Source organism: Chionomys nivalis, chromosome 3, assembly GCF_950005125.1.
Source record: "Chionomys nivalis chromosome 3, mChiNiv1.1, whole genome shotgun sequence".
NCBI lineage: Eukaryota > Metazoa > Chordata > Mammalia > Rodentia > Cricetidae > Chionomys > Chionomys nivalis.
Window position 1 is genome coordinate 121,545,118 of NC_080088.1, and position 24,870 is coordinate 121,569,987.

The 24,870-nt window shown below is 50.4% G+C and overlaps 1 protein-coding gene across 1 annotated transcript in view; it reads left to right on the forward strand.

Annotated features, from left to right (window-relative positions):
* The window catches only part of Ssh1 (slingshot protein phosphatase 1), a 52,812-nt gene extending 29,801 nt beyond the window's left edge, over positions 1-23,011 (forward strand). The window contains exons 8-15 of the mRNA XM_057764386.1: positions 2,561-2,755; positions 4,116-4,209; positions 5,838-5,966; positions 7,885-7,931; positions 9,210-9,356; positions 10,695-10,895; positions 14,007-14,541; positions 16,929-23,011. Coding sequence (XP_057620369.1) covers positions 2,561-2,755; positions 4,116-4,209; positions 5,838-5,966; positions 7,885-7,931; positions 9,210-9,356; positions 10,695-10,895; positions 14,007-14,541; positions 16,929-18,122 — 2,542 coding nt within the window. The 3' untranslated portion in view covers positions 18,123-23,011. The remainder of the gene's footprint in view (positions 1-2,560; positions 2,756-4,115; positions 4,210-5,837; positions 5,967-7,884; positions 7,932-9,209; positions 9,357-10,694; positions 10,896-14,006; positions 14,542-16,928) is intronic.
* The last annotated feature ends 1,859 nt before the right edge of the window (positions 23,012-24,870 follow it).

The following is a 24,870-nucleotide window of genomic DNA, read 5'->3' on the forward strand; positions in this document are numbered from 1 at the left end:
GCGCCAACACCCCCATCCACTAACAGAACACACTCATCGTCCCAGAGGAAGCCTCCCCCTCAGCTCCCCGGCCCCAGAAGATTCTGTACGTTCTGTAGCTGTGAACTGCCCTGTTCTTGGAACATCTGCATGAACACACTGGGTTACTTGCCTTCCCTGTGTCGCTCTTCCCCCTGATTGGGTGTTCATGTTCGTTCATGTTGTGGCATGAGTCAGTCTCCTCTCTTCACAAAACTGAAGAGCGCCTGCCAGCCTTGTGTCTACCCTGCCGTCCCTGCATGCTTGTTTCTACCTTTGGTTGTTACTGTAGATGCTGCCACTCGGACTATTCCTGGATGCTTAATTGGTTCGAGGCTCTGCTTTCAGTTCTTTTGGGGTCTCTACCTCTACAAGGGAAATTGCTAGATCCTGTGGAGAATTCTTTTTGTTTGAGACTTGGTCCAAGGCTGTCCTGGGAATCACTGTGTAAACCAGGCTAGTCTCGAATTCACAGAACTCAACCTACCGTCGCTTCCCAGTTCTGGGATTCAAGGTGTGTGCCATCAGATCCCCCAGTCCTGTGGTAATTCTGTGTTAACCTTCTGGAGAGCCACCACGTGTTGTCTGCAGCAGCTACCCAAGTCCCCCAGCCAAGCTCTGGTCTCTGCAGAGTTCTGTCTACATTATTCTGTTTTGCCGGGCGGTGGTGGCGCACGCCTTTAATCCCAGCACTTGGGAGGCAGAAGCAGACAGATCTCTGTGAGTTCGAGACCAGCCTGGTCTACAAGAGCTAGTTCCAGGACAGGCTCCAAAACCACAGAGAAACCCTGTCTCAAAAAACCAAAAAATAAAAATTAAAAAATAAAAAAATACATTATTCTGTTTTATTTGTCGATTGCCGTCTTAGTGACCTGTCAAATAGTATCTCAGTGTGTGGTTTTTATTCTCAATGGTGTGTGTGTGTGTGTGTGTGTGTGTGTACACGCATGAGGGAATACAGGAGTGCATGGAGATCAGAAGAGGGTGTAGGACCCCCTGGAGTTGGGAACTGGAGACATGGGTGCAGGAGACCCTTTGTGTGTGTGTGTGTGTGTGAGAGAGAGAGAGAGAGAGAGAGAGAGAGAGAGAGACAGAGACAGGCCCATGAGTTAAGTTTCCTAATTTTTTTGTATGCATTTTATATTTGTGTGTGTTTGTTGAGAAATGTTCTATTTAAGTTCTTTACTCATTTAAAAAGTGTATTAAGGTTGAAGATGTAGCTTTACCTGTTGACCTGGTCAATACCATACCATCCTGGCATGCACTTACTTATTCCTTCCCCTGGCACTCAGTAGGTGCTCTGTCTGTGCGGCAAAGGGACAAGAGCTCTGCTCTGCTGGAGCAGCGAGTAGCTGGGGGGGTGGGGGGGGTCACAATGTAAACGGGAGTCACCTCTTGGGGTTTAAAGCATCTTGAATGGAGGTGACTATGCCACATGCTCACTGTGGGTGTGGCTCAGCAGGTTTGTAGCAGACAGTGTCACACTGCAGTTTCTAAAAGCTGGGTACTGGTGTGAGCTGAGCAGTTCTTGTAACTGCGCAACAGAATAGTTGGGATAAATGAGGAAAAGCTACGAGCTCGAGGAACAGCCGATAGCATTTCCCAGTGACTCTGCTTTTCCAGCGCAGGAGACTCCCAAGGCGCCCTCTCATGGGCCGCTCCTAGAGCTGTGTCCATCCCCTCCATCTCAGTCCAGGGTCCTCTGAGGTAGATGAGGGCAACAAAGTCAGTGTTCAGAGGATGAACAAGCCAGCAAACGCCCCAAGTGTTATTTTGTAAATGCTGGCTGCCTCTTTTCTCTCCAGCCAAGATATTGTTGTCACCATCATCATTATCATTATTTAATTTAGTAAACATTGGTTCCAAGTTTATTCCCTCAAGCAGCCTAGACGGTAGGATGGATAAAATCATGAAAAATGAGGCTCCTTTCAGTGTGCATGCGCCATCATAGAAACCCTCACCTGGTGATGCCCTCCCTTCAGGGGCTGCTTCTGCCGTGGCCAACACTCCCCTCCCTTGGCAGCCTCTTCATTGAGAAATTTTCAGCCTGTTTTTTTTCCCAAAAGATGCTGATTAAATAAAACACACATTTTTATGCCCTGAGGCCCTGAGATATTACACACTGGGGTGGGGGGGATGTCCACAGATGGGCTCAGGAGTTTCTGTTGTTCTTTAGAGACCTTTTCCCCCCCACCAGTAGATGCCTGGAGTGCAGTCCTGCCTGGGTTCCAGGTTGCTGTGACTTCAGAAGCAGATCTGGCATCTTGGAGTTGGTTGCTGGAATGTGACCCAGCCAGCTTGGAAGAGTTAGAGATTGCGGTGTGCCTGCTGCTGGTGTTTATTTACTTCTTTGGAAAGGATGAGGGATATCCTGTCCGCTGTGAGTTTAGTTGACACAGCCTCTGGGAGCTAATAGTTGTGCCTGACTGCCGTGTGGGCAGGGAGTCCCTTCCGGGTGCCCATCCCACTGCCATGAAATGAGCACCCTTTGCAAATTGCAGAACCCAAGTTCCTGGTCCTGAGCGTCTCTCTCCTCCCCCAGGTCTGCCCTCCAAGTGCTTCACAAGGCCTGTGAAGTGGCACGGAGGCACAACTACTTCCCTGGTGGGGTGGCGCTCATCTGGGCCACCTACTATGAGAGCTGCATCGGCTCTGAGCAGAGCTGCATCAATGAGTGGAACGCCATGCAGGATCTGGAGTCCACGAGACCCGACTCCCCAGCCCTGTTTGTGGACAAGTATGTACCGGGGCTGCCTCCCCCACTGCTCAACACTGGGTCCTCTCAGGGTCACACCGCTCAACACTGGGTCCTCTCAGGGTCACACCACTCAATACTGGGTCCTCTCAGTGTTACACCGCTCACCACCATGTCCTCTCAGGGTCACACCGCCCAACACGTGGTCCTCTCAGGGTCACACTGCTCAACACTGGGTCCTCTCAGGGTCACACTGCTCAACACCGGTCCTCTCAGGGTCACACCGCTCAACACGTGGTCCTCTCAGGGTCACACTGCTCAACACCGGGTCCTCTCAGGGTCATACCGCTCAACACCGGGCCCTCTCAAGGTCGTGCTTCCCCGCAGCCCCTTCTTAGAACAGGTTTTCAGGTAGAACTTCTTACCTGAGCCTATGATTCTCAACCTTCTTGACACTGCAACCTTAACACAGTTCCTCATGTTGTGGTCACCCCGACCATAACATTATTTCGTTGCTACTTCATAACTGTAGTTTTGCCACTGTTACGAATCATGATGCAAATGTTTGTGTTTTCCAGTGGTCTCCTAAAGGGGTCTCCCCACCCCCACAGGTTGAGAAATGCTTCTCTAAAAGAAGGGTTCATGCGTGTTTCCTCTCCCTCGCATGCACATTCGCCCTTTACAGCAGTGGATTTGATGAGTGCATTTGTGAGGCGTGATCTTGCGTTTCAGTCAGATCACCACAGAGATGCCCCACCCTGGATGCCCCTCCTTCTGCTTGTGCTCTGTGCTCAGAACGTGACCCCACGGGTTGGTAGTAGCAAATTCAGCCCGCTCTTTTGAGCCTTCACAACTTCCTCAACAGAGAAAGTGACTAAGGCCACATTCTCTGGCTTCTCAGGGGTCAGGGTCCCACTCCCTCAGGAAGGAGGTGTCGGCTGGGAGACTAGTTTGAAGAGAAGAGTTGCTCAGACTGCCAGACGCCACCAAGAATTCTTGAGATGAAATGATGGCCGTTTGAGACTTTTGAAGTCATTGGGGGGAGGACTGTCCCAGTCCCCATGACCCTAGGAGTAAATTAACAGGGCTGGCATGCAGACGTTGTGAGGATTCACAGACTTGGATTTCACGTGATGACTCATGCAGCAGTGCCCCAGATAGGAATAGCAGGTGGAGATGGCCCAACGTTGTAGGGATGTAGGCAGTTACAGCATGTGGCCTGTGTGAGGAGCCAGTCCTCTGCCCACTGGCCTGCTCTCTTTCCATGCTGGGCTCTTGTGGGGTACTTCTCCAAACACTGTACACACACCCACAATAGCCGAGGTTAGACCTGTGAGGGTCTGATGTCCGTCTGAGATTTCTTTCTCAGAGTTCTGCAGCTTTCTGTACGTTTTCTTCCTAGGCCAACTGAAGGGGAAAGAACTGAGCGTCTCATTAAAGCCAAGCTCCGGAGCATCATGATGAGCCAGGACCTTGAAAATGTGACTTCTAAGGAAGTAAGACACCCCCCACCCCCTGCCCATAGCAGGCCCAAGCCCCTTACGCATGTTTGTCTTGCCAGGTTCCCAGCAGAGGCCCGCCCGGTACCTTCCGGTGTTGGCACGCATCCCTGCATTTTGCCCTGTAGTGGCACTAGGGCTGTGGAGGACCCAGGCTTAGAGTTAGTCTTCAGTCCGACTCCAGAGATCATGAGCAGACTGTCGGCCCTCTCTGAGCCCTGGGAGGGGTTGTAGAAGGTCCTGGGTTCATCCAGGGAACCTCAGCCTTCCATGCCCTTTCCTGCTTTTGTGTGCCCCCCACCCCCGGCCTGTGCCACCTCAGACTGCTCCCTCTACCTTTTAAGCCCTCCTTGATCAGTTTTTCTTTTGTCCCTTGCTTGGGAGAGGGAGATGCTGTGGGCATTAAAGAGATGGCTCCTTGGTCAAGAGCATTAGTGCTGTCCCTTATGGTAGCTCACAGCCATCTGTAACTCCATCTCCAGGAGATCTGACGCCCTCAGCTGGCCTCTACAGGTACTGCATGCAGGCGGTGCACAGACATACCTACAGGCAGAACCCTCCAACAAATCTAGAGGCTGTTGGGGGCGGGGGAACACACCATTAATCCTAGCACTCAGACAGAAATTCTCTGTGACTTCAAGGCCAGCCTGGTCTACATAATGAGTTCCAGGCCAGCCAGGACTACATAGTGAGACCCTGTCTCATGAAATAAAAATCTTTAAAATGTTTTAAGCTGTTGTATTTACTTATATATTTAATTGGGGATGGTGGAAGTGGGGTGGACAGCACATGTGTGGGAGAAAAAACAGCTTGCAGGAGTTGGGGTTCTTCCATTATGTGGATCCTGGGGCTTGAACTCAGGCAGTTGGGTTTCATTCCTGGCTCTTCTACTTGCTGAGCCGTCCTGATGGTCCTGTCCTTTGTTTTTATTTGAAGACTGCAACAAATTACAGGAAGTTTAAAGTGTAATTTATTATTTATTTATTTATTATTTTGGTGTTTGTGAGTCTGGCTGGCCTGAACTCACCATGCATCCCCTAGGCGCGCCTTGACCTCAGTCTTCCCGCCTCACATTAGTCCTCATCTGTAATTGATGAGTACTTTGAACAGCCATGTGTGATACCTTCAACAGGAAAGTGGCTTTACCTTCTCACTGCAGCAGTTTTGGTACCTGTGAGAGTGAAAGTTTTAAACACAGTAGAAAAAATTTTAGGAAAAAAGTAAGATTTCCTTGTTGAAAATACTGGTCTTCCTCCTGTTGGGTTAGGTTGGAGATGAAGTGTGAGTGCCCGCCACCACACAGATGTGATCCTGTGTCCAAACACATCATCCAGGACACAGTGCCCGCCACCACACAGATGTGATCCTGTGTCTGAACACATTATCCTGAACACAGTGCCCGCCACCACACAGATGTGATCCTGTGTCTGAACACATCATCCAGGACACAGTGCCCACCACCACACAGATGTGATCCTGTGTCTGAACACATTATCCTGGACAAAAGAAAGAAGTCACATTCACCCTTTTTGTAACCAGCACTGCACAGAGGTGCACAGTTCTTTGAACAGATCACTCTTAATAGGTTCCGCCCCAGCATCACCTCTGCTCTGTCCCGCCCACAGATCCGCAATGAGCTGGAGAAGCAAATGAACTGCAACCTGAAAGAATTCAAGGAGTTCATCGATAATGAGATGTTGCTCATCTTGGGCCAGATGGACAAGCCTTCCCTTATCTTCGACCATCTTTATCTTGTAAGAGTCACTGCCCCTGGTCCATCTGGTTTGGAAACCATGCTCACAGATACATGCTTACGAAGCCCCAAGATAGACTTGGCATCTATCTGAAAAACAAGTGGCTGAGCTGTTCCCCTCTGAGCCATGTTCCCAGAGCCCACCAAAGGATCCACCCCATGGTGTCACCTGTGCACCTCCAGCTCAGTGTCTTCATGCCATAAATCTATAGAAGGCAACTGACTAGTTTTCAAAGGCAAGCAGGTTGTTAAAACTAGCCAGGAGATCATGAAGTCCAATTGAAGGTCAGACCTAGCAAGGCCAAGGTCCCCCTCCACCTCACCTGCCCTGTGGCCCATGGTGAGTCATCTTGTCACTGCCCTTCATGGGGTGATTGTGATGGTTAAATAAGACACATTCTGGAGGTGACAAGTGTAGTTTCTGTAGGCCTGGTTTTGAGTACGGATAGAGACTATGGTTAAAGGAATGTCTCTTGGCAGGAGCTGAAGGAAGTGGCTTCGGCCACTGAGGGAAACAGCTTCGGTCTCCATAAACACATAAACACGCACACACATATGTATATGTGGGCTTTTGAGATAGGAGCTAGCTCCGTATGTAGCTCAGGCTAGCCCAGACTTTGTGATCTTCTGCTTCAGCCTCCTGAGTGTTGAATGCATCTTTATGTTCTTGTTTATATTTGAGTCTTCCTGCATGAACAAATTTCATGCTTTATCCATTGAGATATCTATTGAGCTTCCCAGGAGACAAAGTCGGCAGGAGATGGAGATAGCAGGCCATGTTTGCCAGGACTGCAGACCTCTGCATTTCCAGAGTAGCGATCGCTTCTTCATGTTTCTCTTCTGTGTTCCTTGAAAGATCAGGAATAGAGGAGTTTTTAATGATACAGTTTGTAAAAGTATATAAGTATCCAGTTATGCATTCTGTAGACTGTTGGGAAGAGTAAAGCTATTCCCAGTCTCCCACGCTGAGGGAGCCAGTCACTCGTAGCATTTTGATGTGTTGATTTTTCCATTTTTCAGTTTTCTTGTGGTATTAGAATTAGAACCCAGGCCCTGAACACTGCGTTTCTCTGATGCCTGTGTAGAAAGAGAGACAGTGCCCTTTGTGCTCGGGTTCATAGGTCATGTTCCTCTTGGCTTATTCCTTACACTAACGTGATGATTTATTTATTTTATTTCCGGATTGGTTTTTGGTTTTTGAAACAGGGTTTCTCTGTGTAGCCCCGGCTATACTGGAACTCACTGTGTAGACCAGCCTGGCCCCGAACCTAGAGATCCACCTGCCTCTGCCTCACAAGTGCTAGAATTAAAGGCCTTCACTACCATCCGCTGGCTTGTTTTGTTTTGAGAAAAGGTCTCACTGTATATCCCTGATTGGCCTTCAGTTTCAAATTCATGGCAATCCTCCTGCCTCTGCTACTTGGAACTGGCATGGTTTCTTTTGAAATGCCCTTCCTAAGGATCTATTGCCATTTATCTTATTGGTTCCATCCTATTAGACCTTTGGGTCCCTGTTGTTTTCCTGTGAATAACCCTAAATGCCCATGTTCCTAAGTCTGTGTGAGCCCCAGCCATCCCCTCAGGATCAGAGCGTGGGGACTTTTAAAATTAATACCAAAATACCTGCCAGGAAAGGGAGAGGGGTCTGTCCCCCACCCCCACCCCCTGTAGCTGATGGTGAGGTTTCAGGTCACTGCATGTGGTGGCTGTACCCATGCTGCCTAAGAAGACTGGGGGATGTCAAGCAGGCCTACATGAAATGGGGGGAAGAAGACCACCTTCCTCTTAGACTCCTGCCTCTCCTGCTTCTTTCTGATCCTTCTTTCTGCTCTGAGGCTGAGGCTCCACTGTCAGAGCCCCTGTGCATCCCACAAGCATCTCTGTGACACTCACAGGGGTTTGTGTGATCTGTCCCCCAGGGTTCCGAGTGGAATGCATCCAATCTGGAAGAGCTGCAGGGCTCAGGGTGAGTCTACTCCCCTCTTCCCCATCTCTCTAGGCAGCTTAGGCATCGCTACTCTGTGGAGGCTACAGACACTGCCTGCCCACCCTGAGTGCCTCAACCTGGTCTCTGCAGTGGCTGGAGCATCTCATGTGCTTCAGAATGCTACCCAGAGGGATCCATGGGCTCTAGATTATTTTTTATTTTTTTTTAATGATTTATTTAACTTTATTTTATGTGCATTGGTGTGAAAGTGTCAGATCTCGTGGAACTGCATTTTCAGACAGTTGTGAGCTGCCATGTGGGTGCTGGGAATTGAACCCTGGTCCTCTGGAAGAGCAGTCAGTGCTCTTAACCGCTGAGCCATCTCTTCAGCCCTGGGCTCTAGATTTTTCCTGGAGTCTTAGGTGACTGGGCGGGGGGAGATCCAGGAGCAGCTTAATCACACTGTGGACTGGAGGACAGCCTGGCCCTGGGCAGGCTCTGAGCTCGCTCCCACAGCCTCACTCCCCAGCAGAATTGCTTAGAACCCGAGTGTGGACACATGTCTCTGTTGATCTTTTGGTCCATCAGCAACTCTGAAAACTGGAGCACTCCTGGCAATACTTGGTGCCTGATGGAATCTTGTGACTGACACTCCCCGCTGTCTCTGAGCAATGCTCAGCAGCAGGAGTGACAGCCACAAAATCACCATTCTGTGGTCGACCTGATGTGCCTGCTGGCCTTCTGGAACTTACTACAGCTGAAAACCGAGACTAAACAGAGCTTAAAATACATCCTTAGGCCCTCCAGTCAGCAGAGCGGCCGTCAGTGAGAGGCTAGACTTTATGGTTCCATCTTACTGGGAGTAAATCGTGATTTGTTGTCATTTATGGTGAAACCTATTTGAGACGTTTCCAGTTACCAAAATCGTTTTGGTGTTCTAGAAATGACTGTACTGGTTAAGGGTGAGGGGCCGAAATGAATGTACTGGTTAAGGGTGAGGGGCTGTGGGGTTTGAGTTAGTGGATGCTCTCATCTAGGGCATGAATAATAGAAGGCCGTATTCTGCCTTTTAGCAAAAGAGAGTGGAGGCTTTTTTTTTTTTGTAAAGGGGTTTTAGTATGGTATTTTAAAAAAATAATGCATTCTTGTCATGTGGAGGAAACACATGGAAATGACTGTTAACTAAAACCAGTTTCATTAGGAACATACGCCCTGTAGTGTGTGTATAGAAATTGACTTTCTCTGCCAGTTTTTCGTGACTTGTTTTCCTTGCTCCCCATTCTGATTCTGTAGGCTCTTTGCTTCTTTTCTCTGCAGGGTTGACTACATTTTAAATGTCACTAGAGAAATAGACAATTTTTTCCCTGGCTTATTTGCATACCATAACATCCGAGTCTATGATGAGGAGACCACGGACCTCCTCGCCCACTGGAACGAAGCCTATCATTTTATAAACAAAGCGAAGTAAGTTTGGGAGATTGGTCTTAGGAGGAACAGGTGGGCAGAAACGAGTGGCGGGCTAGATGACGTGGAAGTAGGCAGCCCTGCTCTTGGGGTAGGTGGTCGTGGATACAGATGCCCAATGCTGGGAGAGGCTTTGCTGTCTGGTGGGCCTTTGGTTTTAGCAACAGGACACCAGGCACCAAAGCAAACAGGCAAGGATTAGCCTTGTCCACAGTGTGCCTTCATATTCTCCCCCAAGGGCCCATGATTGTGATGTTGAGCCCAATTAACTCTGATTCCAGGCCAACGTCCAATACCAAGTACCACTAGGTAGCTCTCTGGGGCATCCTGGAAAGGGCTAGTGCATGCTGGGCGTAGAACTCTTGGACAGCTCCCCCAAAGAGTACGGGGGGGTTCCATGTTCCTGTGTACCTAGATGGGCATGGGCAGTCCTAAGATGAGACCATCTCCACACCCTTGAGCCCAGCCCCCTTCTTATTCTCCTTTGGAGCAACTGTTCTATTGAAGTCCAAAGCAAAGATTCCCCCTACCGCCCCCGCCCGTGCTCTGGAGAAGAACCCTCTTCTGTTGGAGCCTCCCAGTCAGAGCTACAAGGTGTCCTTACCAAATGCCACTTCTCTTGCTTTCCCAGGGCACAGACTCCAAACTCCTTGCTTGTGAATGTAGAAGGCAGGAGGAGCAGTGTTGTGGGGATGGGTTTGAAACCCTAGTGTAGGAAACTGGAGCCTGCTCACCCCACCTCAGCTTCCCAGGTGCAGCCTCTGCCAGCCTGGTGTGTCTTCACCATTGTCCCTTGTGTATCTGGTAAATCAGCTGTGCCCAGGCCAGCACTGCCTTCTTACAAGTAGCCGGATCACTGGCTCCGTCCTCCCCTGGCTCGGTGTTTCTCTGACCAGGTCGCTGTCATCCTTGCACTCCCTCCAGGAGCTCAGTCTTTCCCCAGGGTGCAGCGTTTTTGCCTCGCCGACCCCATTTTCTACAGTAGCTCATTCAGGGCCTCCAACTGCTGTAGCAGCTGGACTGTCCGGGTGCGGCCCTGGAAGCTACTGTAGGTGGCTTCACTTATCCCAGCAACGGGGGAGACTGTTTGGAAGCAGGCCCTGTAAAGTTGGGCCAGGCCATGCGGATTCATCTGTTCTCCCATTGTGTGCTAATTGATTTCACAGCAAAGTTATTTCCTTTAGAGGGTGTGTGAGATCTGTTCCATAAACATTAGGGCAGAGAAGGATTGGAACTATGTGATAACTTTAAAGATGAAATTGGTTAATAAAACCCGAGTGGTAAGTCAGGGACAGCTCTTAATCCTTGCTCTTAACCCCCCACCCCAAATCCCTGCAGAAGAAATCATTCCAAGTGCCTGGTCCATTGCAAAATGGGCGTTAGCCGGTCTGCATCCACGGTCATAGCCTATGCGATGAAGGAATTTGGGTGGCCCCTGGAGAAAGCGTATAACTATGTGAAGGAGAAGCGTAGCATCACGCGGCCCAACGCAGGCTTTATGAGGCAGCTGTCTGAGTATGAAGGCATCCTGGATGCAAGGTGAGTATGTACTTAGAGACAGACTGGCACACCACGCTGGCCAGGCCAGCTTGGGCATTCCGCTCTTCTCCTGTCAGCCTGGCAGGAGCTTCCACAACTGGAAACCAGCCTCTCGGGAGCTGGCGTGGAAAAAGAGCAGCTATTGTTGGGGTTGTGATTAGTGGTTTCCAGGAGGGATCCGTTTTGATTTTGTTGGCACTCGTAGAAACTCTCTTGCTGGGCAAGGGAAGGTGCCTACATGCCCATCCAGGGCATGTCCTGGTGTGTGGCGTGGGCAAGAGAAGGTACCTACATGCCCATCCAGGGTACATCCTGGTGTGTGGTGTGGGCCTGAGCATATCTTTTTCCTCAGCACCTGCTTTATGCCAAACTCGGGGACTGAAGAGGCCTGGTTCACCACAGCCGAGCCTGGCAACCCTCCCCAAGCCCAGTCCCCTCTTCTGAATTAAGGATTTGACACCCAGGTATCTGATGCTCGCGGTCCCTCAGAAACCTAAAAGGAAGACCATTGCATGATCCAAAAACTCCGCTTCGCTGTATATATCCAGGAGCCTGGAAATCTGGGGACTCAGAGAGTTGTGTCGATGGCAGTGTAATTTACAGTGGCCCAAAGGGGAAGGCTGTCCATGAGTCTCTTGGTGGATGGGTGGATAAGCAAGCAGGGAGTGTGTATAGGAATCTTCCCTCTGCCTACCAAAGGAAGGCAGTTAGAGTCAGATGAAAAAGCTCGTAGGCCACACTGCTCGGGGAGCTAAAGCTAGAAGACTACCTGCCCCAGAACTTCAAAGCTAATAGTCTCTGCCACATATCAAGATCCCATCTCCTTCCCGCCCCATCAGGAAGGAAAGGGAAATTCTGACATGTGTGGTACACCCTGAACAAATTTCGGGGCCATCAGGAAAAACCGTGGCCCCATGCTTATATGAGGTCCCTAGAGATGGAGAACGTGGTGTCGGTGACCAAAGGCTGGAGAGGTGACAGTTGAGCTGTGATGGCCGGTAGTGCTTATTGTGTGCTGTGAACAGTTATGGAGACGGATCGTAGTGTGCTGTTGTGAGTGTGTAAAAGTCAAGATGGACAGCTTAGTGCAGTTTTCAAAGTGGCAGGGCTCTGAGATTGCACGAGCAGTCACCACAGGTCCTTGACAAGTCAATAAATGTCGCTGCTGAATCTGTCTCCCACCTCTAAGTAAGTTTTGATTTCTCATTCACAAGTGAGAAGGGGCCAGCGCTGAAAGGGCAACTTGTCTCCTGTCACAGTTGGCTTCTGGGTGCCAAGAGAGATTTACACCTACATGTTTTGGCTACCGCAGGAGAGAGCAGTTGTTGCTGGGGCCCCTGTCAGGGCGGTGAGGGTTCCCCAGCACCTCAGGCTGCTGGGGCAGATCCCAGTATCTGAGGACTCGCTTTCTCCCTGCTCCATATCCAGTCTGTTTAGATTATTTCTGACTGGTGCTGGGAATCCAGAGACTGAATCCTTGAGTTCCTGGGACAGGTTTAGGGAAGGACTGCTCCAGCAGGGATGAACAGGCTCGGAGAACCACCGCAGCCACCTCTGGATTGTTTGATGTCATTCGGAGACTCTGTCAGGTCCCTAGGCAACCGGAGGAGAAAGAGGGAGAGAAACGCCTGCTCTCCTTTGGCCTCTCGGGTCACCTGACGCCTTCCCAGCCACAGCCTCGCTGAGGTCTCCTGTGGGCCCACAGCAGTACACGCTACTTCACGGTGTGGAGCCCACGGGGAAAGGGACAGTGACCGAAGAGCAGCTTCTTCAGTGGGTGTGGCTGCTCACCCTCGCACCCCCACAGCTCACCCTCGCACCCCCGCAGTGCAGATTTTACTCCCAAGTCCTTGGGAGGTGGAGGTGACCTTAGTTGATCACCTCTGTCACTGCAAAGTTTTTTTCTCTCTTTTATTCTTGGCTCGTACCATCAAATGTGTTATAAAAACAGTGCTAGCCCCTGCCCCTAACTTAGCAACTGTTCTGGGGTAGACGCCTGGGTCACCCATGTTCTCGTAGATGCCCTACACCCATGAGTAATGGCAACACAAATGGGCTTAGAAGCCTGTTTTAAAAAAAAAAAATACACACCAGGCTTGGTGGTGGTGGCGCACGCCTTTAATCCCAGCACTTGGGAGGCAGAGGCAGGTGGATCTCTGAGTTCAAGGTTTACAAAGTGATTTCTAGGACAGCCAGGGCTACACAGAGAAACTCCATCTCAAAAAATCAAAAATCAAAAAAAAAACAAAAACAAAAAACCACAAAGACAGTCTGGGGGCAGTGGAAGCTGGGGCGAATATGATCAAATATATGGTATGAAATTCTCAAAATTCTGTAAAAAATAACTGTCTTTTTAATGCCATAGACTAGGTATGCAGCCCAGTGATAAAGTGCTTACATATCCGCCCATCTCCATATGAAAAGTAATAATAGAAACATAAGACGAATTCTTTCAAGCCAGGATATAGTTCCAGCAATTAGAAGGAAGAGGTAGAACTTAGGTAGCCTTGGCTACATCATAAGTTTGGAGCTAGCCTGAGCTAAATAGATCCTGATTCTTAAACAAAAAAAAAAAAGGAGAAAGAAAGAAAGAAAGAAAGAAAGAAAGAAAGAAAGAAAGAACAAGAAATTGTTAAAAATGGGCCTCTAGTTTCTGCCTGAAACAAATACTTAGAAGTTTTCTGAAATCTCCCCCGGTATGGTCATGTTCACCTCAATTCACTAGTATGCAGAGAACGTGACGCTGTCTCTGCTGTGACCCCTGAGTTTTCTCACATGATGGTTACTCTCGTGGGTCACAGACACCGAGTGAGAACCATCAGCGACTTGACCAGATTCCCACGGTAAGACAGACAAAGGACCTCCAGGCCAAGCTCCCACTGCATCTACCACCGTTGTCCCCACACAGCAAAGGGGAAACCGAAAGCTTCTCCTGTCGGCCATGGTGACTGAGGGTGCTGTCATCCCTGTGCGCCCTGGAGAATGGACGAAGGGGAGCTCTGCCTACGGCACCCGTCTGATGTAGGCTGTCTGCACTTGTTCTCCTAGCCTTCCTGCTAGGACCTGCTGCTGTTGTCCCCTCAGCTCACTGCCTGCTCTTTCTCCCCACAGTAAGCAGCGGCACAACAAGCTGTGGCGCCAGCAGCCTGCAGATGACCCTGCAGCAGAGCCCAGCGAGCTCTTGCCAGAGACCCTGGATGATGCCCTGGACACCCGGCTGCCGTGCTTGGATGACACCACCCAGCCCGGGCTTGCAGGAAGCCAGGCCCCAGGAGGACCCTCTCTCCCTTGTTGTTTCCGAAGACTCTCAGATCCCCTCCTCCTCCCTCACCACGATGCCGCGGGCAGCCTGGTCCACCTAGAGGATCTGGAGCGGGATGCTCTGCTGGAGGACGCCGCTCAGCCGGTGGAGGTGCACAAACTGGTCCAGCATTCCCAAGAAGGAGCCAGGCACTGTGAGAAGGACGTAAAGAGGAAGCTAGACTTCGGGAGCCCCAAAGCCCGTGGTGGCTCCTTGCCACAGGCGGGGGAGATGGAGAAGAAGTGTGACCAGAGAGCTGGGAGGTGGAGGCGGGCCTCCACCCAGCTCGACCAGGAAAACCTAAACAATAACAACAGCAAGAGGAGCTGCCCCGATGACTTCGAGGTAGGCGGGGATCATTGTGGTAGCAGTATGCCATGCCACTTCTACCCCACCCCACAGAGCTCTCACTTCATCCCACAGGGTTTATTTCAGGAGGAGACTGTTACCACCTGACTGTATAGCATGTGCCTCGCTAGTGGATAGGCCATGTGTAAGGGATACCTAAATCTTGTGATACCCCCTCGTCCACGGTGGGGCTTCCGACTCGTTTCATCACCCCAGTTCATCCCTGATTCATCTCTGCACCTGCCACAGCCCCCAGCTCTCTCTCCTTGGATGGCTTTGAAACAAATCCCAGAGGTAGCATTCCCTTCCTGATGCTCCGTTATGTGACAGAAGAACAGTGCTGTTCATCTTCAGCTCACGTTAGTGCTTTGCTCCTTGTGTCCCTTAAAGCTGCCAGCCTTGGGAGATGATGTCTGGGGAGCCTTCACTCCACCCTCAGGATGCTCAGAAAGTGTCTGGTCCCACACCCTATATATCTTCCCTGTTCCAGCATCCAGTCATGACCTGGGGCGGGGGGATATGTCTGCCCCTCCAGTATTCACCAAAGGCTTGGGGCCAGGAACTTTCTGTCCCTTTGCCATGACTGCAATGGAGACTCTCAGGGAGACACTGAAGTAGAAAGTTAGTTTGTAATTAACATTCAGCTCCAATGCTAAGCAAAAACAAAACAAAAAAAGCACCTAACCACCCTGGGCGGTTCATCTGTTTGCTGGCCTCTAAGTAATGAAATATGTTCCAGACCAGAAAGGAACTACATGCCTCCCCCACTGCCCACCACTTCCCTTAGAGAGCACAGATGATATAAAATGCTTTTGTCTGGGCCAGTGGTGCTGTGGTTAGCCCCAGCAGCCTGACTGTGAGTCACTGGATGGTGACCCAGGAGGGTAGGGTAAAGGCTCAGTGGACTCAGCACCAGGACCCACCAGGACTGAACCTGGAGACAAACAGCCATTTGAATGCCTGACTCCTTTTGTTAACTGGTGTGCCGGGCTGGCATGAGTTTCTGTTTTGTATGGGGTGAAGGGAAGGCACACTTGAGGGCACAGCAGAACAGAGCTTGACTCAGAGGGGGGTGGAAGAGGGCAGCTTGCTAGGGCCAGGCTGAGAAGCAATGCTGTACTGAGGCAGGATCTGGGTAGAGAATTCGGTATGTGAGGGGCAGGAGCTGCATGTGGTGCAGGGCAGGAGCTGCATGTGGTGCGGCAGCAGTGACAGATGCGGACGGGAGCGGCTGAGGCCTCTCTGGCACGTTGGTGACACAGGGAAGCACAGGGGACTCCTTCAGAAGAGGTATAGGTGGCAGCAGAGCCTGTAGGCCTGAGACGACTTGGCGACAGAGAATGGTGTTAACCTCTTGGAATTGTGGTAGAATTGAGACTCCACAGCCGTCACCTGAAAGGCTTCTTTCTGCCATCTATCGGCTCTCCCAGTCAGGCAGCTGGGAAAGCCACCCTCATGCTTTTCACCTTCATCATCATTGACTGGCCTTTGAGCTGGTACAGGGTTGTCCTGGCAGGGAAGGCAAAGAGAAGTCCTTGTCCCATTCACTGAGGCCCCAGTGACCGAAAGGCAAGTGATGGATGTCCTTGGGAGATGGTGTAACGCGTAGTTACATGTGTTTGAGTTGGAGGCAGTCCAAGAGCCGTTTCTGCCAGTCCCCAGATTATAATGACCATGGCAGGTTGATGGTCCCCGAGGAAGGACTCTGTATTTAGGGTGCAGTCAGCCCGGGCGCAGTCACCTCTGCCAGAGAGAACCTCCTTTCTATGCTGCTTTGTTGTCGGTTGTTTGCTTTTTAAATTCTAGTTGTTTGGTTTTTAAATTTTGTTCCAAATTATGTGTTGGTGTGTGGGTTTATATGCATGCATGCCAGCATTTTGGGGAGCCAGAGGCATTGGCTACCTTGCCCTGGAGTTAGGCTGTGCGCTGTCTGACGTGGCTGCTGGGGACTGAACTCGGGTCCCCTGAAAGAGCATTAGTCGGCTCTCCAGCCCTGTCACTCTCTTCTCCAGTGCCCCCTGCTTTCCAGAACAGACCATGGCCAGGGAACGGTCCCCCTGGCTGATGGCAGAGACAGACTGAAAAGGGAGGTCCTAGGCTCTGTCCCAGCCCCGGGGCTTAAGGTTCACCCAGGTCATCATTTTGACTTGTGGAAAGTCAAGATCAACATCCCTTAGGCCTATAGGACCTCTGTTCTTCATGACTGGTGTGTTCCACACAGTCTTGAATCCTGAACAAATGAAAGCACTAACCCTGCCCCCAACATACACATACATACACACAGGGCCGGCCATCCCTATGCATCCCTGCCACAGTGGCCCACTTTGTCCTTTTGGTCTCTGGCTCGGGATTACGCTTGCTCATGGTGCTCTTGTTGCTTGCAGCACGATGCTGTGTTTGGAATCCTCAGTAAAGTGAAGCCTTCCTACACATCCTGTGCTGACTGCATGTACCCTGCTGGCGGGGCTCCTGAGGCCTCCACAGAACGGCACGAAGACCCCAGTGCTCCCGCCATCTGCACCCAGCCAGCCTTCCTGCCCCATGGCGCATCTTCCCCGATGGCCCACACGAGCTGCAGGTCCCAAGCTCCAGAGAGGCTGGCCTCTGGTCCAGCCAATGCTCCTCCATTCCTACTACCAGCAGGCTCAAGGAAGCCAGACATCAGTGGCTCTGGTACTGGGGCTTCCCCAGAACCACCAGCAAGCCTTCTAGAGCCTTCCAGAGAAACCTCAAAAGTCCTTCCAAAGTCCCTCCTGTTGAAGAATTCTCACTGTGATAAGAACACCGCCTACATGGAAGCAATGAAGGAAGAATTGTCAACTAAGAAAGAAACGAAGCCAGCTAAGGACCTGAGGCTTCTGTTCAGTAATGAGGCAGAGAAGCCGAGCACCAATAGTTACCTGATGCAGCATCAGGAGTCCATCATCCAGCTGCAGAAGGCGGGCCTGGTTCGAAAGCACACCAAAGAACTAGAGAGGTTGAAGAGCCTGCCTTCAGACCTACCGTCTACCTGCAGGGACAGTGCCACCAGCAGGCTGGAGGCTAGCATCCCTGAGGAGGGCCAGGAGCCTGGACACCTAGCCCTGTGCAGCCAAGCGGGGGCTGACGAGAAACCTCCAGAAGGAGCCTTGGTGAAGAGCCCGACTCCTACCCTCCTCCGCCTAGATCACACCAGTAACTTCTCAAAAGACTTCCTGAAGACCGTGTGCTACACCCCCACCTCCTCCTCCATGAGTTCCAACCTGACCCGGAGCTCCAGCAGCGACAGCATCCACAGTATCCGAGGAAAGCCAGGCCTGGTGAAGCAGCGGGCGCAGGAGATCGAGACGCGACTCCGGCTGGCGGGTCTCACTGTGTCATCCCCACTGAAACGTTCCCACTCCCTCGCCAAGCTGGGAAGTCTCAACTTCTCCACGGAGGACCTGTCCAGTGAGGCTGACACGTCCACCATCGCCGACTCGCAGGATGCCAAGTACGGTCACTCTTCCTTCTTGCACGAACCGCAGGCCACTCCGAGGGACCCCACTGCAGCCTGTAAACCATCAGGGAAATCCGTCCCAGAAAACTTGAGAAGCTGAGCAGCATTCCGCCATGCGGGCTGAGGTTCTCACGGTGTCCTGGTCACACACGTCACACTCGTCTTGATTTGTGTTAGCTTCAGGCATCCAGGCTTTCCTCACTCTTGCCAAAGAGCAGAGGGGACAAAGTAACATCGCACACATGAAGGAGACCCAGAACGGGCTTAGGCGACCTGGAGACTCAGCCAGGAGACAGCACTGACCCTTAAGCCCTGTCTGTGGGAAGATATGGATACACAGGCTGGGGCTGTGTCTTGGTTGTTAGAGTCTTGCCCACCATGCACCATGCCCTAGGTTTCATCCCCAGCACCCCATGAAACCAGGCATGGTAGGACACCCCTATAATCCCATTACTGCAGTTGGAGGCGTTTGGAAGTTTGAAGTCATTCTCAGCTATGTAGTGAGTTTTAGACCAGCCTGGTGGAGAGAAGATAAGTCTGTACATACAAAATATTTTAATGTGCAGCCTGTGAGAGAAGAGCCATGGTAATGTTGCTGCAGCCCATGTCCCCAGCTCATTCCTGCCCTCGAGGGAGAATTCTCAGATAACAACACAAGTTCTACCTCTGTTCTCACTGTGTGTTTTGTTTTTAAGATAGTAATGACCAAGGCTCGTTCTGAGGAACAGTGCTGTGTCTGAAAAGGGTTTTAACAAGAGAATCGTGGGGGGGTTGGAGGGTGAGGTCCCCCCAAAGTGTCAAGACTTTGAACCTGACCATTCCAGGTACAGTTGTGTGACATCATCAGAGGAAAGCACCGAGTGGCAGTAGTCTGTGTGACCCTCCATCCTGGCACCTACGGTGGGGATGTGGGGCCCTCAGTCAGCTTCTAGCATCGAGCTTCCATCACTCTGTCATGAGGAAGGACTCCAGGCATCGCTGAGCCACGTCTGCTGCTAACAAGACATTGTTATGTTTGGGATTGGGACGAGCTCATGTCCATGAGGTTGTGGGTCTGGGGTTTGGGGTGTGGATCGTTCTACTGAGACACTGTGACCATCCCCCGCCCTCTCACTCCAGGCTTGTTAGGTGCTGTCTCTCCATCCGGTGAGAGGAAGGTCATGTCAGTATTGGGATACCCTCGGGGGCCCTCTCCAGGAGCCATGTTGGAGTAGTGGGTCTGTTGACAAAGCCTCACAGATGTTTGCACGCATCCCTTCCTGCAGGGCGAGTACTCCCTCCTGTCCATAAAATACTGCTCCCTCTTCTCCAGCTCTCCCATATGTGCCACAACACAGGTGTTAGCACAGGATAGCTCAATGCAGCACAAGACCAGGGCTCTGGGTTCAAACCAGGCACTTTAACTGGTGCCCGTAAAGAAGACAGTGACGGCAGAATGCCAGGAGGGAGGAGGGGCCTGGTTTGGTGATTGGCAGACTAGGATGTGCCGCCCTGTGAGCTGAGCATGACTTCTCCTCTGATTTATTTGTTTCTGCTGTGGAAATGGTTTATTGGGGGTTTGGGTTTTTTGAGATTTTTTTTCTGCGTACCCCTCGGTGTCCTGGAACTCACTCTGCAGACCAGGTTCACCTATAACTTACAGAGATCCACCCACCTCTGCCTCCCAGAGTGCCCCTCCTAGGGTTAAAGACGCGCACCACCATCACCTGGCTAGCTTTTTTTTTTTTTTTTAATTTTTTAAATTTCAGATAAGATTTTACTATGTAGATTTGGCTGTCATGGCACTTTGGAACTTGCTATGTAGACTGTAAGTCTCAAACTCAGCAAAGCTCTCCTGCCTCTGCCTCTCGAGTTTATCTTTTTTTTTTTTTTTTTTTTTTTTTTTGGTAGAATCCAATTGTGCAACCCAAACTGGCCTCAGACTCCAAAATGCCAAGATTACAGGTCTGATCCCATCCCTCCCCAGGTTTGGTTTTTACATTTTGAAGTGTTTGTCAAGAGACAGATGAAGCTGGTGGCAGTGGCATGGACTTGTGATCTTGCATCAGGAGACTGAGGCAGGTCCTTCATGAGTGAAAGGCCAACCTGGACCACAAAGTGACCCTACCTCAAAAATAGTAGCTCCGACAGGAACGATATCACCTGACGCAGGCATCTCCTCAGGCCCTCCAGCTCGCTGGCTGGTCATGTGATTCCTCAGGACTACGTGTGGTACTGCGGGGAGACATATTGGAAGGCTTCCTTTGCTTCTTGGATGTCACAGACCAGATACTTCCTCCTCATGCCCCAAACTATGCCAGCCTTTCCCGTTACAACTTGTGCAGATGGAGTCCCTGTGGCCATGACCACAGCTCTGTCCTACAGTTGGTTGGTTCAGCCAGCCAGCTAAGCAAGACCACAAAGCCTTCAAGGACTGCCCATGCCCCGAAAGTGGATGGATTGGAGTTAGTGCGGCTCCCAAAACGCCCATCAGGCTAGTCCTCTCCTCATCAGTGCAGGGTCTTCGTGAACCTCTATCTCAGAGATTCTCCCTGGCAGAATCTAAAAAAAAAAAAAAGGCATGTATGTTGTTTTATAGGTATTTGTTTTCCTACCAATGCCAATGGTAAGCACCTTAAAAAGTGATTATCCACTACTTATTCCTGAGACCCTGTAGGCTTCTCCACACTCCTCCAGCCAACAAAAGCAAACTTTGAAAAAGACCAACTTTAACAGATGTCGCCAAAGTTTAATTTCACGTGGTGGATCAATTTTTATGTCAGCGTAATTCCTTAGCTTTGGTAACGATAGATTTCCACCGGATCTCTAACCCCGTCTGTAAGGGTGGCAGGATTTGGAAAACCACAATTTGTCCTTTTCTGTTCAAAGAGTGAGAACAGGAGGATGATCAACTCAAATGGGCCTTTGACTTCAGGCAAACCGATCTCTTTTAGAAGCACAGGCATATCAGCCAGCAGGGCGCAGCCGCCCTGTGTCATCCTCCTCCCCAAGTCACCAGAATGAGACCCTGGCTTGATGACTTTTGCTTTGGTGGAGGGTCCGAGCTATCTGTTGTCACGTTGGTTTGGCATCTAATCTAAAGGGTTCTGTGGAATTATCCTGCCAAACCAGGCTCACCTCAGCAGTGACAACTGCACTTGTCTTATGAAAAGTTTGTTCCAGCCAGGCTTGGTGGCACACACCTTTAACCTCTGCAGAGGCAGGTGGATTACTGAGTCCAGGGCTACATAGACCCTGACCAAAAACGTTTGCTTTGTGAGCTACTCATCCATGCCTGGCTAATGCTCTGTGTATAATCTTAGCAAATTATGTACACACAAAAAAGGCACATGGGGCAAGCAGAGGGATTTGTGCTGCGTAAGCCACTGCTGAATTGAATTGTCTTCATTGAATGAAGAGCTTTCCCCCTAGCTGGATGCCCTAGGTTCTCAGCTACTCTCCTTGTTTCTGCTCACCTGCATAGCCTCCCAACAGCTTGAACCTTGTGGTGGCCTCGCCTTTCCTCAACCCAGAAGGCTTCTTGAAGTGTAAGGGAGATGGATACTAGATAGAAGAGGAGGTGGGCAGTCGAGGTGCCTGATTACATGAGCTAAGAGCAAGGTGTCCTCTGCATCCCCAACCCTGTTGTCCTCAGTATAGAGACCCCTGCCAATCACACACAGCACGTCCCTGTGGCTCAGCCATGCAGGTACTCACAGGTACCTGGAGAGCTGCGCTGCTCTAGCAGAATATCCAGCCCTGCTAATCTAAAGCCCTTCCTTCTGTCCCATAGAAGCCCAGAGGGTGCTGCAGGATGGAGCCAAGTTTGGCACATACAACCCCATCAGGGTAAATACATTACCTGTGGCATGGCACAGAATCACCTGACCTGGTTCCCATCCCGAGTTCCTGCTGATGATAAAGACCAATGAAGGTCGTTGATGTTTCCCTGTCCAAAGCCCCTTGTTTTGTTATTGTTGGGTGTGAGAGTCCACTCTGCATGCATGTATGTACATAAGTTTTTGTGTGTATACCTTGTATATTCGTTGTGTGTTTGTGTGTGTGTGTGTGTGTGTGTACCCGATCAAACCCAGTGTGTGGCATTTCTCTCATCACATACTGTGTCCTCTAGCTATGCAGTAAGTCACCCTAGACTCACCTGCAGTGATGCCATCAGGGGCCATCTGGAGAAGGGTGACCACCTTGTCTTTCCCTTTTACAGTAGACACCACCGTCCCTCCAGTCCCTGTCTTTGGCAGGAGTCCTAACTGTGCAGCCTCTGCTGCCCTGGCTGTTGGCTATGAGAAGATAGCTGCCTCCTCTACACTGTAATTATTGTTTTACAATCGAGTGCCTTAATAATCGTTTACAAATACTGTGTATTTATGCGCAACTGTTCAGCTCTCATCTGTTGTGGCTGGGTACTCTGTCTTGTCCTGGTGGTTGAGATTAGGACTTGAGTTTCTCTCCCCGTTATGTTTATTCTGCTGTGCAGTTGACATTTGTGGTTTGTGACTACAGAGCCTGCCAGAAACGGCACTGTTGAGCTCCTGCAGGCCAGGTTGGCATCAGCAAACACCACAGCCCATGGTAGCCAATGAAGGTGTGATTTGGTTTACCAGGCATCTGGGAGGTGGTGCAGGCCCTGCATCCCTGACCCACAGCCTGGTACCTCCCCCTAACCCCTCACAGTTGAGCTCTGGATTGTAGAAGTTTGTAATCCCTAGTCCCCTTCACACCCCTGTTCTCCTGTCCATATCCTCAGCTCCTTGCAGCAGATTGTGGGTGCAGCTCACTCCAGAGGAGCCACACCAGACCACGTCCTTCACCGTCAGAGGCTGCCACCGGCCCCATGCGTCACATCACAACTTTGATTTTTCTATTGTTTTTATATATTTAAGAGGCAGTATCTTTTGTACTGTGAATTTGCAGTAGAAGCATAGTGCACTTTTTTTTACTTCTGTTGGTGTGTACTGTATATAGTCTGCGTGCTTCTTGTGATGAAATAAACACTTCCTTTATAAATGTCTTGCAAGTGCCCTGTGTGCCAGAGGCCCTGCCGCTAGCCCTTGCCAAGACCTCCGTTATGCTCTTCCCCGTCATCCTTGGCATTCTTTTATTTTTTTAGATTTATTGCACCTCCTAAGTCTCTTCTTGAAAGACGAGCCGCGCTAGCGTTACCCCAGAGCTCTCCCTCCCAGTCGGGTCACCTGTGGCTGGGGTTGGGCCATTAGAGTACAAGCCAGACCCTGGTGACACACACCTTTAATCCTGGCACTTGGAAAGCAGAAGCAAGACGATTTCTGAGTCCAAGGCCAGCCTGGTCTACACAGTGACTTCCATGCCAGACTGCTGCAGAGTGACATCCTCTACCAAAAAAAAAGAAAAAAAAAAGTTTCTTGAGATGTTTGGGTTTTTGTTTTGAGACACAGTTTCTCTGTGTAACCCTGGTTGTCCTAGAACTCACTTTGTAAATCAAACTTGCTTCAAACTCTGAGATCTGCCTGCCTCTGTGTCTCCCAAATGCTGGAAAGATGTGCACCATCCACCTTTAATCCCAGCCCTTGGGAGGCAGAGACAGGTGGATCTTTGTGAGTTCAAGGCCAGCCTGGTCTACAGAGCAAGTCTAGGACAGGCTCCAAAGCTATAGAGAAACTGTCTCTAAAAACAAAACAAAAAGTATGCCACCACCACCTGGCCAAACCAAATTTTTATAAAGCATCTTGAGGGGCAGGGAAAAAACAAGTCCTTAGTTCATGGTTGCAAAGGTTTCTGTCCTGGGTTATGCGGGTCCCTTACTTTAGGGGCCCATGGCAAGGCAATATATCACAAAGTAAAGCTACTTACTGGAACTTGATGCAGGAAGGGACCGGAGTGGTCCCCAGTATCCACTTGAAGGGCGCAACGCCAGTGATCCAGTGTTCTCCTAGACCTCACCTCAAGCTAATTCCATCAGCAGCAACACCCTTAACTGCAATGGCCTTTGGGACACGTTTAAGGTCCCAAACACAACACCTGGATACCGAGGAAGTCAGGCTGCCATGTCTTAAAACTGCCTGTCCTAACTCTGCAGTTGGGAAGAGCCAAGGTAACTCCTGTTCCCCATATTGACTGCGACCCTACTGGAGAGGGAGATTTTTGGTCCCGCTCTCCCAGCCCCATGGCTAGGTAAGCCAGTCATACAGAATTTGGCAGGTACATGGACGGGACAGTAAGTCCACTCTGCCCAGATGCTGAAGTATGTTCCAATTCATCTCAGTTTGCTGTCACAGCTCAAGAGACTGAAGAGTAAACCGAGGTGTAAGTGTGTTAACTCACTGCAGTAAAACAGCCAGATTAACAGCCCCAGATAAACTCATGAGTCAAAATTGCCTGGGAATAATCTAATGTGAAATTAAAAGATTAGTCCAGCATGGTGGTACTTGCCTATAACCCCAGGACCAGAAGTTGAACGTTATCCTTGGCTACTTAGTAAGTTTGAAGCCAGCTTGGGCTTCGTGAGTCCTTGTGGGACCAGCACTGGGGAGGCTGAGGAAGGAGGAACATTCTGAGATTCAGGCCACCCTGAACTACAATGTGAAACTCATCTCCGAAAGATAACGTTATGGCCAGGCATGGAACTCAGTGGCAGAGTGCTGACTTCCACGTATACAGGGCCCTTAATTCCCCCCGACCGGAAAGAAGGTGGATGGAGAAAAAGAAGGGGGAGTGGTCAGAGGACAAATCTAAGTCAAGTTGTAGCACACTGCCCACTGCAAAATGCGGTCAGTTGGTTGGTTGAAGATTTTTAGATTTTATGTCGTGTGTTTATGTGCTTTGCTCACATGTTTGTGCACCACGCTCATTCATGCCTGGTGTTTACGTAGACC